The 11,916-nt window shown below is 44.8% G+C and overlaps 1 protein-coding gene across 11 annotated transcripts in view; it reads left to right on the top strand.

Moving 5' to 3' along the window:
- Window positions 1-3,236: 3,236 nt before the first annotated feature.
- ERI3 (ERI1 exoribonuclease family member 3) overlaps window positions 3,237-11,916 on the top strand; it is a 128,523-nt gene continuing 119,843 nt past the window's right edge. For 3 of the 11 annotated variants that reach the window (XM_036892818.2, XM_036892816.2, XM_036892815.2), the window contains exons 1-3: window positions 3,320-3,681; window positions 4,295-4,384; window positions 5,690-5,765. In XM_036892818.2, the coding sequence (XP_036748713.1) occupies window positions 3,547-3,681; window positions 4,295-4,384; window positions 5,690-5,765 (301 nt within the window). In that variant the 5' untranslated portion in view covers window positions 3,320-3,546. The other 8 variants (XM_036892821.2, XM_036892822.2, XM_036892819.2 and 5 more) reach the window with 8 other exon arrangements.

Below are 11,916 nucleotides of genomic sequence, written 5' to 3'. Positions count from 1 at the left end.
CAAAGAACACCAATTTGCTGCTGCAGTTTGTTTTGATAACTGAAACTTTCAATAAATCTATATTAAAATCAAAGGGAAAATTAACTAGGCCCCAGTGAGGGGCATGGAGATAAGGGAGCACATTACCACCCTGGCCTCAGTCACCCCACATCCGTCTCTTAGTTCAGACTCAGGTCACCAGGGAGATGAATGGCTCAGGCTCATGGGGAACGGCCCTAAGAAGAGCAGGGCAAAGAAGGCACAGCCAGGTCCAGCCTGCAGCTAGAGATGACTGGGGGAGTTGGGTGATAGGGGCGAGGAGGTTGGGTGGTGGTCATGGTGGGAAGAGGAGTTGGCGGAAAGGGGCAAAATTAATAGTAACAACAGCCAATATTTACTGAACTCTTTATGCTAAGACACTGTGCTGAGCATGTTTGTATTTAATTCTAACAGGTAGGTACTAGCTTTATCTTCACGCTGGAGATGAAGAAACTAAGCCTCGGAGAGGTTTGTCACTTGCCAAAAGTCACAGATGGAGCCAGGACTCAAACCTGAAACAGGCTCTGTCTGCACTCACACAGCTACATATAACTGTACCACGCTGTCGTATGTAGCTTATAGGGCCTCTGAATGGTAAAAGCAGCTCTTCCAGTTCTCAGGTCAAATGGTTTCAGACCCAGTCTGGGTTCTCTCACCTGTGCCAAGTTTGGGAGCTGCCATGCACCATCCTTGGGTCCTGGGTTCTCTGCCCTTCCACTGCTGGTTAAGGCCCCAGCTTTGATGGCCATCTTGCTGTTTTTTTTTCCTGGTGGTTTCACAAGCAGAAAAATCAACTTAGTTCCCTTTTTGGTTCCTGCTCCCAACATCCACTTTAGCTCAGTCACTTAAGCAGCCAGGAGGCTACCCAGGGTCTATCTGTATCTGTGCATTAGACTCAGTTCATCTGCCTCTAAAAATTCCTTTGCCCAGTCTGTACCCCCAACCCTGGGCCTTGGCCACTTGGTTTTTGGAAACTCAGTTGACACTACTATCATCTCATTTACTAACACATGTGGTTGTCTTAGCCTTCTCTGGGAGAAAGGTTAGGTTTTGATGTAGCCCACTGTGATGGGACTACAGTGGGCTTAATTTGACTAAACCACAGGCTCTATGACTCTTCTTGTCATTTCCTGTCTCAGGTGAACCACTGTATTTTAGGGTATAGGATCTGGTGCCCCCGTGGCCACCAGAGTGGTGGGGCAACACAACTCTCCCTCCTTCCCTCTCTGACAAATGATGGTTCTCTATGACCTGTATGACAGGGCAACTAACTGTTATTTTTTGAAGTTCTGGTCAACTTTAGGATATACTACCTTATATTTCTTTCCCTCCTGACCTGCCTCACTTCCCTTTCCCCACGAGATTTTGCTGACCTGGAATGAAGTCTTACCACATAAGCTTTGCCTCAGGCTCTATTTTCTAAGGAACTAGAAAATAGAGGACATTACAACAGAGCCAAAGGCTTCAGGCAGCCAAATGCTGGGGCAGGCAGCGGTGTAAAGCACCAAGTATACCCTGAGCTCTTAAACTGTTATTTGAATGCATTATGCCTATTCTTGGTCCAAGAAACTTACACTCTAGTGAGGTCCTGGCAGTTGTATAATTGAGTTCTAGAACACCAAGGAGGAAAGAGCACATTCTGGAGAAGTCAAGGGGACCATGGAAGGCTCCATGGAGGATACTGGGCCTGGGCCTTACAGAAAGCCTCCAATATAGGTAGTGTAAGTTGACTCTTTCTTACAGCCAAAAAGATTGTCTGTGCCCTATTCTCAGGCCAGCCTCAGGAAATTAGTCACATCAGAGGCAGAGTCAGGAGAGGCCATCTCAGGGTCTCTTTTGTCTAATTTTATTTATGTAAAATAAATAATATTTGTCTGTTCTTCTTTTGCTGTCCCTTCCCCAATATAAAAGCTCCTTGAAGATACACGTTTTGTGTCTTATTCACAAATGAATCCTTAGCAACAAAAACAGTGCCTGACACTTATTACAGGCACTATATTTTGACTGATTGATAATAGGGATTAATGTCTAAATGACATTAAAGGAAGGAAGAAGACCCAATTCCAAATCCAAGAATTGGGAGATGGGCAGATGTGCCTCCACTTTATTAACCTTGGGTTAAGCGACACCTATCCCTGCTGCTGATTATTTCCTCATTTGTTCACAAACATTTATTGCATACCTGCCTTATGTCTAGCACTGTGGCGGGTACTACTGATACAGCATTATATGGAAATAATGCCTACCTTCCAGGAGTTTATCGCCCTGAGGGAGACACAATAAGGAAACAGACAATTATGAAATAATGCAGCAAATTCTGTAGGTGCAGAGTTGATCTGTCTAACCTATTATGTGGGATTAAGGAAGGCCTTCCCTGATACGGGATTTCCATGCAATCCCAGTTCAGGCAGGAACCATTATGTTAAGGTCAGATCTCACAGGGGTGGTAGGGCCTAAAAATGTCATTTTCTTAAGTGAAATATGCAGATGGCAGACAGAGGTCTTGGTGACCAAAGCTGGCTCCAGAAGATGTTCCTGGTTGATTGGGAGGCTCTCAAAGCCATCATGAGTTAGGCCAAGGCTGGGATTTCCCAGCTCAGTTCCATGTGCCATGACTTCCCAGAGAACCATAACCAAGATGAAGAGACACAGTCTTGACTTTGGCCAGAGTTCTTTCCAGCTGACCAGAGACTCTGTGGAAGCTCCTAACAGTTGAGGCCGGAATCCCTTTAATTCTTAAGTTCCCTCTGGAGACGTACACAGGCAGATTCCTCTTCCTTTGGAAGGTCCCTCAGAAACCTAACCATTTTCTTCTTAGCATAAAACTCCCCCTCCTGTCAGGTATCCCTCAGGCCCACCTCGGAGGGTGGATAATGACTTGTTGAATGAACAAATCACTAGAAGGTGTCATTTACATACAACATGTCATCTTACGAACCTGTACTCACCTTATGGGTATACTGGAAGGTTGTTAACAGAAGTGGGGGACCTGGGTCGCTCTAGGTCTTAGGAAGTTTTGGTCTTTAAGAAAATTCCTTTTGCAGCTCAGAAGTGAGCCCTCCCTGTACTCTCTTCTGAATACGTGCAACCTCAAAACTACAAGCCCCATAAGGCCGGCGATGAGGAGGTACCATCTTGACAACCTTAGCGCGCATGTCGGCGGGAGAGTGAGTATTTGGGGAGAAGAAGCCCCGCCCCCTCACAGCCCATTGGTCTGAGGAGCCGGCGGCGGGCGCAGCGGTTGGCCACTGCGCCCGCCCGTCCGCCGCGTCGGCAGGGGTCAGAGTGCGCTGAGGTGAGTCGGTGTGTTGTGGACTCGTGGTGCTGGCTGCCGCTGTTGAGGCGGCCGGGAACGGGCGGTGGGGAGCGGGCGGAGCTGGCCTTGCCTTTGCCTGGCCGGCGCCGCAGTCGGCGCGGGCCGCACCCGCCGCCATAAACTGCACTGAGCGCTTGCTGAGGCCGAGGGAGACGTCGGGGCCTGCATCTGGAGGGAGCCTGCCGCGCTGGCCCCGAGGAGGGGGCGTTGCCATGGCGACAGCCTCTCCCGCCGCTGACGGGGGGCGGGGGCGGCCCTGGGAAGGAGGGCTGGTCTCCTGGCCCCCTGCCCCTCCCCTTACTCTCCCCTGGACTTGGATGGGCCCGAGCTGGGTGCAACACCCCGGGGTGGGTGATGCGGGAAGTACTCCTCCTCCCCCACTGGGCCCTGGTAATGCATGCGGGGTGAGGGTCGCGGCGCTCAGTCTGTGCAACCTGGGGTGCTGGCCCGTGTACTCACACTGGATACGTGATTTGTTGAGAAACGTTGTGGCCGAGAGGGAGCGAGGCAGGGCTTTGCAAGACAGACTGGGTGAGATGATTAAGGGTGCTGACCTCTTACCAGGAATTACTAGGGAAGCGGAGAGGTTTGACCAGAGAGCATAGAAACCCAGCAAAGAGATAGTAAATAGAACGTCCTCTTTACCCCTTCCTCAACACACACATACACGAGGTTAGAAGTTTACCTCTGTAGTCTACAGTAGTGGTAGTAATGGTGGAAAGAGTGAATAAGGGGCCTAACCTGGCTAGATTTCTCTTTGCTTTCCTGCAAATGTTCCAGCAACAAGTGTTTTCTTAAAAAAGCAAGAACTTGTATTGAGGCTTGACTGAGTTCTTGGGAAATATAACTGCTCATTGTTGGCTTGGAAGATGCTGAACGTGGCCCCTTTTTGGGGTTTTGGATTCTGTCCTTAGGGCTGGTTTGTGCAAACTGATGATGCCCATCATTGCCTCTCTGTAGGTCTCTGGCCACTCCTGTGATACTGGCTCTTGTCAGACATTTTATCAGTCGCCCAGCTATGGAAGGGTAAAAAACCACGAATCCCATTGGGTAAAGATTATACACTGTTTGAACTCTAGTAGGTTGTGACTGGCTGAATGATTTTTGATTGTAGAGTTTCTATGAGAAATTGGCTTCATCAAATGCTGCTTTATTCTGACTTTATCATACACAGCATGCCTTGTTTTAGTGGGTTAGTGCCTGGAACTAAGTATATTATACCTGAATCCCCTACCATTTAAAAGCTAATTTATAAACAGGGACTTGGAGTGTGACTCCACTAATGTGTGTGTGATCTTGGTTAGAAACCCACTTCACTGCCTTTCGTCAAAGAGGTGCGAGGTGGGGGAAGGGAGCTGCCTGGAAGTGATTGATAAGGTTTCCTTCATGGATTCTGTGGTGCTTCACTGGAGCTCAGAGCACTTTGGCAACTTAAGCACTCCAAATTAAAAGCTCATTAACAATTCCTGCCCAAAGATCCTGTAAATAATCAGGCTAGCTAGGTCATAGAGCTTGGCCGAGTGTTCTCCTTCCAACTTGAAATTTCCAAATAAAAGTGCTTTTATTCCCTTTCATTTCGAAAGTGTTTTCTTTGTGGCGGGGTAAGTTGGTGAGTGGCATTTTCCCAGGGGAATCTGAGTAGAATAAAGTCTTAAATGTGCAGAGTGGTGGACAGGAATAGACTGGTTCCAAAACAAGGTGTTTCTTTGTGCAAAGGGTGTTGCTAGCTTAGGAGCACTCTGCCACTTCTGGTCCTTTGGAAGATCTGAATTAGGTGATAAATGTGCTAGGTGTCCATTGATGATTTGACTTGGACTTTTGGTGACCTTCGTTTTCTTAGGACTTGAGGCAGATGCGGAAGTATCCTATAACTGCTTCCTGGTCTGTGTGGCCATCATAGTACGGCCTGGCCTGTGTGTTCCTGGCAACCAACTCTTCCCCTAATCCAAGCCTCAGTTCCTGATTTCCGAATACTGTCAGCCTTACTGGTGTCTCCTCCTTGACTAGGATTCTGGGATTATCCAGAGAGCCATCACTTCGTGGCCATCGTTCTCAGTCCAAGCTTAGATACTATAAATGTTTAGTGTTTCTGGGAGATAAGCCTCCTTAGGAAGAAAAGTATGCTACTAGAGACCATGGCATTTATCATTCCAAAAATATAGTACTAGTAGCTTCTGAAAGCTCTGTATATGAGCACTGTTCTATTGCATAGATAGCTGTTATCCTAAAGTTAAGTTTTGAGTTTAGGAGTTTGAAGAATAGTGTGGCCCTTACATTGTTTCAAACAGCAACGCCCTGGGAATTTGATCCTTTATATTGAAATAGACTTGTTGCAGAGTGTGTATTTATCCACAGCATTGGGGCTTTCCAGCCCTCACAGAACCTTCAGCATCCCCAGCTGGCAGTCTTGGCATCTTCGAAGTAAGGAGAGGTGAGAATCCCATTGCATGGTCAAGTTTGGCTTGATTTCTTCCTTATGAGTATTTGGATGTGGAGGGTGTGGGTCAGTGCAGATTGTATTTTTCTGTAGCTTTTTCTGATAAGATGCCATATGCTTAAAGACTACTGAAACATACCCAAAGTCTATAGAGTGGTGAGAGTTGGAGGTGAGTTATCCAGACTATCAAGTTTCATCATGATTTCTTTGAGGGCATTGCAACAGCATCTACTTAAGGTTCAGGGAAGTTAAATAGAGTCAGGATAGTCCTTTATCTTGAGAAATACACATCTTAAGACAATAGGAAGGAGCACATGTATTTGGCTTTTGGTAATGCATTTGACCAAGGCCTTTGAGATCCTGGTGGTTGTGGGTCAACCTTAGATAATGAGTGGATGGTTAATCCCAGCCTGTCTCCATTTTACAAGGATTGGGGCTGGCTAAAATGGTGGACTCTGATTATTGAAATCTGGGATCTCAGAGATTTCATTCAGTAACTAAGGGCCAGGCACTTCGCTAGGTCCTGGATTGTCGTGGTGAACAAGAAGACACCAGAGTTATAAGTCCATTGGAGAGACAGAGAGCGAAGAAGCAGTTACAATATACTCTGAGAGTGCTGTATAATAAGTGTAGGTGCTGTGGGGGAACTGTGAAGATCCTTAGTCCAGACTGGTGGGCTCAGGGAGGGTTCTCAGGGAAAGTAACCTCCTCATCTAGATTTAGATGAAGATGAGGGACCAAGTGTGAAGGTCAGAGCTTTGTTGAGTTTGAAGTTCTCTGGATTAAAACATAGAGTACTCAGTGGATAGAGGGCAAGGGAATATGCTAAATCTAGCAGGAAAGATAAGCAAGAGGCCAGGGCCTTATAACTCTTAGGATTAGATATTGAGTGGAAAAAAAAAATTAGTAAACTAAGTCAGCAAATGTTTTCTGTAAAAGTCCAGGTAGTGAATATTTAGGCTTTGTGGGTCTTGTCACAACATTTCAGCTCTGCTCATCTCTACTGTTACATCATGAAAGCAGCCATAGTATGAAAATGAATCAGCATGGCTGTGTTTCAGCAAAACTTTATAAAACAGGTGGCAGCTGGATTTGGCCCATGGACCGTAGTTTGCCAACCCCTGAATCAAACCATCGTAAGAGCAGAAAGAAGCTGTTAAAAGGTTTTAAGCAGTGGACTGATAACTAGATTTGTGTTTTAAAGTTGCTCTGATTTCAGTGTTAGGAATGGATTGAAGGGGAAAATACTGGAGTCAGAGAAACCAGTAAAGAGGCTTTGGCAGTTTCATGGGTAGCATTTTCTATTTCCCCGTTGAGGCAGTATTTGACACTCAAAAATTGAGTGTAACTGAATCTTTGCGTACATCTTCTCTGGTTCTCTTTACCAATTTCCTGGCCATCTCTTGGAGCCTAAAGGATGTCTACTAAAGAATCTGTTGGCAATGCCAGTTCCTATTTCATAGACTAGAAAAGATTTGAGAAGGGAAAGTTGTTATAGAATAAGGTTTTAGGAATCTTTGCTATTGAGAGAGTAAGGAATAAACAGAGGCCTGTTACGGATTGTGGTTTTAGGGCTCATAACTTTATGTCATTTGCTTTGAGCTTCTTGAACTGTACACCCGAGGAGGGCCCATTTTCAAAAGCTCTCTGGGGAATTGTCCCCATTCTATGTATGTCCTACTCAGTCTCTCCTTTTCTGGCTTCCAGCAAACTGATGACCTTTTTCTGGTTTTGAGAATGTCTCTTAGTTCAGGTATGATGGTGTATGTCAGGCATATTTATTGAGTGTCTGATAAATTGACTTCCTCCTCCTGAAGGCCTACTTGGATTAATGGAGAGAAGCCTATAGGTTTCTGATAACCTATTTTACAGTGTTTATGTGACCTTGGGCAAGTGACTTACCTGAGTTTCATGTTCCTATCTGTAAAATGGAGATAATGGGACTTAACAGGGCTGATTAAAGCATTTGATGAGATAAAATATGTAAAGCTCTTAGCCCAATCTCTTGATAACTTTTGTTACTAATAGTATTTTACATAATTAACAATTTAAAAAAAGCAGCCAGCAACCAAGCCAACTTGGGTAAGTTGTCCTTTGGCTTAGTATGCTTGCCTTGGGTCCTCATAGTTGTCATGGTCGTATGATAGAAACATGGCCCCTGGTGGTGGCAGCCAGCAGATAGGAGGAAGTTATAATTAAAGCAAGGCACTGCTCTTCATAATGGAAAATTTTAAGACAGCAGGAGTCCCATTCAGAATCTGAGAACTTTCTTCAGAGTGGATCTTAGCCCCAGCACCATCAGTGAAACAAATTGAGTGAGCATCTATGTGGAAGAAATTCACCAGAGTGTGACCAGTCATTTCTCCTGGTCTGTTGGGGTCATATATTAGTATTGCCATCCTTGTGGCCCTACATCTTTGTAAAGTGTCTCTCGAATATTTATTACCTTTCACCAGCACTCTAGAAACTGGGTCAGGTGGTCAGTATTGTCCCTGCTATGTGTGTGAAGAAACTGAGGCCCAGGAAGGTTAAGTGTGTTGGCCTAGGTCATGCCACAAGCTACTGACAGAGCTGGTGCAGATTTGCCTCCAGATGAAACTGTTAGTTTATTGCTGTGATTTCTCTTCCTTTGAGTGAGAGCTGTGCAGTCACTGCAGAATTGCATCGCTGCATGCCTTGTTCAGATCTGCTAGGCTTGATTTGGGTCCCACTTCATCCACTTGGTCCTGTTGGGTTTTAATTGATGATTGCTAGGATTAGGCCTGTTGGGAAGCAGGTTCCCTTTAGATCATTGTTTTTAGCCCATCCTCCTTTGGGGACATTCTTGGGAGAGCCTTGGGTTACAAGAGATTGCTTTGATATGTTCAAAATTGTGCCTTGTGCCCCACAGCTACAGGTAAAATCAAAAGGCAGATAATTTATGGGAGTGTCAGAGCTGGCCGCTGGCACCTCAGGAGGCCATTAGTATGCCTGTTCAGACCCTCTGTGTCCTTGCAATTGATTCCTCTTTGCATGAGCTTGATTTGGGAAGCTGTAGATCTGTGGGTAGTGATTGGATGTGACAGTCCAAACACCGGTCCCTAAATTAATCCTTTTAATAGTATTCTGGCACCACAGCAATGTGGGTTTTCTCTCTCTCTTTTTTTAACTGGGGAGGGCAGAATGGGGTGGGCTAGGAAGAAGGAGAAAGAAAAGAAAAGAAGCTTTACTTGGTGCTTAGGCTCTGCTCTATGTGAAAATGTTCTGATTCCAGAGCACGTTGACATCATGACTTTGAGCATATTAATTCATTCAGCAAATACTGACTCACATTTACTTTGTGCCGGGTCCTGTGCTGGATGCTGGGAATTCAAGAATGAATAAAAAGTTGTCCTTGCCCTTAAGGATCTATCTCTAGCTCAGTGTTTCTCAGACTTCTAAAACTCATGCACTGTTTAGGTGGAAAAAACTAATGCTTTTTTTTAATGCTGTTTAAAACTTTAAAGTACATTAAAGGGTCTGACAAAAAACAAGTCAAAAGAAATGATCACATCAGATAATTATTTTTTATGTGTGCACACACACATATGCACACACACACACATACCTACATCTGCTACCTTCCATCCTTCTCATCTAACTCCGTGAAAATTACCAGTAGAGGAGAAACAGATAATGAAGTCTTACAAAACAGTGAGATAAGTTATGAAATAGGAATAAACTGTGGATCACACGTAAGCAGTAAACTGTCTGATGGCAAAAGTGTCAGAGAAAACTACTGAAAAAGGAAGATTTGAGCTGAATTTTGAAGAAGGAGCTAAATTTGGCCTGGTGATAATGTAAGTATGGTCCAAACAGAGGGAGTAGCATTTGCCAAGGCACAAATTTGTAAAAGGAAATATTGTATCTGGGGACCTGAGCAAGAGCTGGTTCTCACCCTGCCTCCTGCCAGTTTCTGTGCTCTGAGATGGGAAGATTTGCTCCCCTGGAATTGTGTTTGAGAAGTGGCTTTGAGTTCTTGAACTGCAGGGCATTCCTTCTTGTTTCTGCTTTTTGTACACAGGGCTGAAATTTGTTTTTCTTGTTAAATATAAAAAATTTATTATGAAAACAAAGTTGGGTGATTTGGACAGATTTAATTACTGCTTATGGTTAAGTTACTTTGAGAGTTACACCTTACCTGAAAAGAAAAACTGAAATTGATATGTGTTAGCCCTATGGCTGATGGAGGAGTCAGTCTTTTGGGGAAATGTCAGCCCTCAAACGTGGGAGAGAACACGGCCCTAAGAGCTGAGTGCCTCCTTAGTTCTGTCGTGCATAAAATGGGAATACTGTTACCCATTTTGCTTGTTAGTTGGGAGGATTAAATGAGATGGAATATGTAAGTTGCTTAAACAGTGCCTGGGTGATAGTATATTTTCAGAAAATGGTGTTTCCCTTTCTTCTTTTTCATGCATTAGCAATAGCTCCCTTTTTTTAAATTAAGGTATTGATATACAATCTTGTGACGGTTTCACATGAGCAACTTTGTGATTACAACATTCACTCATATTAAGTCCCCCACCCCCTGACACCCCATTGCAGTCACTGTCTATCAGCGTAGTAAGATAACAATAGCTCCGTTTTATTAGGCACTTACTGTGCAAAGCCTTTTATATACATTATATGGCTGGATTCAACCCCAAAGAAGTAGGTATTATTACTATAGTTATTACAAAGAACATGTGATAGAGTCAGGATCTGAACCTAGGCTTGTTGAATACCAGTGTTTTAACTAGACTCTATGACTCCTGTTTCTACACCAGTCCCCCTGGAAACATGTATAGGAGGTTTTTGGTATCTATTCTTGGGGTCAGATGCTGTCTACAAGGGTGGGAGGTGCTTAAAAGGATGAGAGTACCACACTGTACCCTCCTTCATTTGTACTCTATTTATGGTGTGTGAGGAAACAAGTCTTTGCCCCTTCTAGTGTGTGGTGGAGTCACAACTGACTTGCAGGACTTTGGAAAGAGGTGTTTCCCAGCTTTTGTTCATCAAAGGAGTTTGAGCAAGCTGGTGGGCAGACCATAGTCACTTCTTTTTATGTGCTTCCTTGAGCTGCTGAGACAGGCTAATTGAAGAGAAGAGGGGGCCTCCTGTGGTCTGTGATATTGTAATCAGAATTTTCCTGAAAATCTTTAGTGACTTTAGCTCTGCTGATAATTTGGGGTTAGCAGCTGTTTCTGGTGTTGGGAGAGGCTCCCTTGCCCTGCCTTGGAGCAGAAACAGCTGAGCACAGGCCAAGGGAATGACAGGTTGTAGAGAGGAGGAAAGTGTTCTATTGAGGTGAGGACCTCCTGCTTCCATTCCACTTTGGGGCCATCAGGAAGTCACGTGGAGGTTCCAGAGCATGTCAAGCTTTGTTCTATCTCAACCTGTAGCTTTCAGCAGGCTAGACCAAGCCTTCAGGCCCTTGACCTCCACTGGGAGACTGCAGAGAGCTTGGGGGATGAGTGGGGAGGCCTGCCGCTTGAAGTGAGGCAGTGGCCTGAGGTCTGGGAGTTCGGAGCTCTGAGCTCTATTCTTACTACTTTCTGTGTGAACCTTGGGCAGTCCTTTTCTCTTCCTGGGGCTTATTTTCCCCTGCTGGCTGTTCTGTGTCTCCTCCTAGGTTTCTTTCACCTTTGATGGTCTGATTTTCTTTTTTTTCTTTTGGTATCATTAATATACAATTACATGAGCAACATTGTGGTTACTAGATTCCCCCCATTATCAAGTTCCTACCACATACCCCATTACAGTCACTGTCCATCAGTGTAGTAATATGCTATAGAATCACTACTTGTCTTCTCTGTGCTATACTGCCTTCCCCATGCCCCTCCCTACATTATGTGCTAATCGTAATGCCCCTTATTCCTCTTCTCCCTCCCTTCCTCCCCTCCCCCCAGTCCCTTTCCCTTTGGTAACTGTTAGTCCATTCTTGGGTTCTTTGAGTCTGCTGCTATTTTGTTCCTTCAGTTTTTGCTTTAGTCTTATGCTCCACAGATGAGTGAAATCATTTGATACTTGTCTTTCTCCGTCTGGCTTATTTCACTGAGCATAATACCCTCTAGCTCCATCCATGTTGTTGCAAAGGGTAGGATTTGTTTTCTTCTTATGGCTGAATAATATTCCATTGTGTATATGT

The sequence above is a fragment of the Manis pentadactyla genome, chromosome 4 (genome assembly GCF_030020395.1).
Source record: "Manis pentadactyla isolate mManPen7 chromosome 4, mManPen7.hap1, whole genome shotgun sequence".
In the NCBI taxonomy this organism is placed as follows: domain Eukaryota; kingdom Metazoa; phylum Chordata; class Mammalia; order Pholidota; family Manidae; genus Manis; species Manis pentadactyla.
This window is presented reverse-complemented; position numbering and strand designations above follow the sequence as displayed.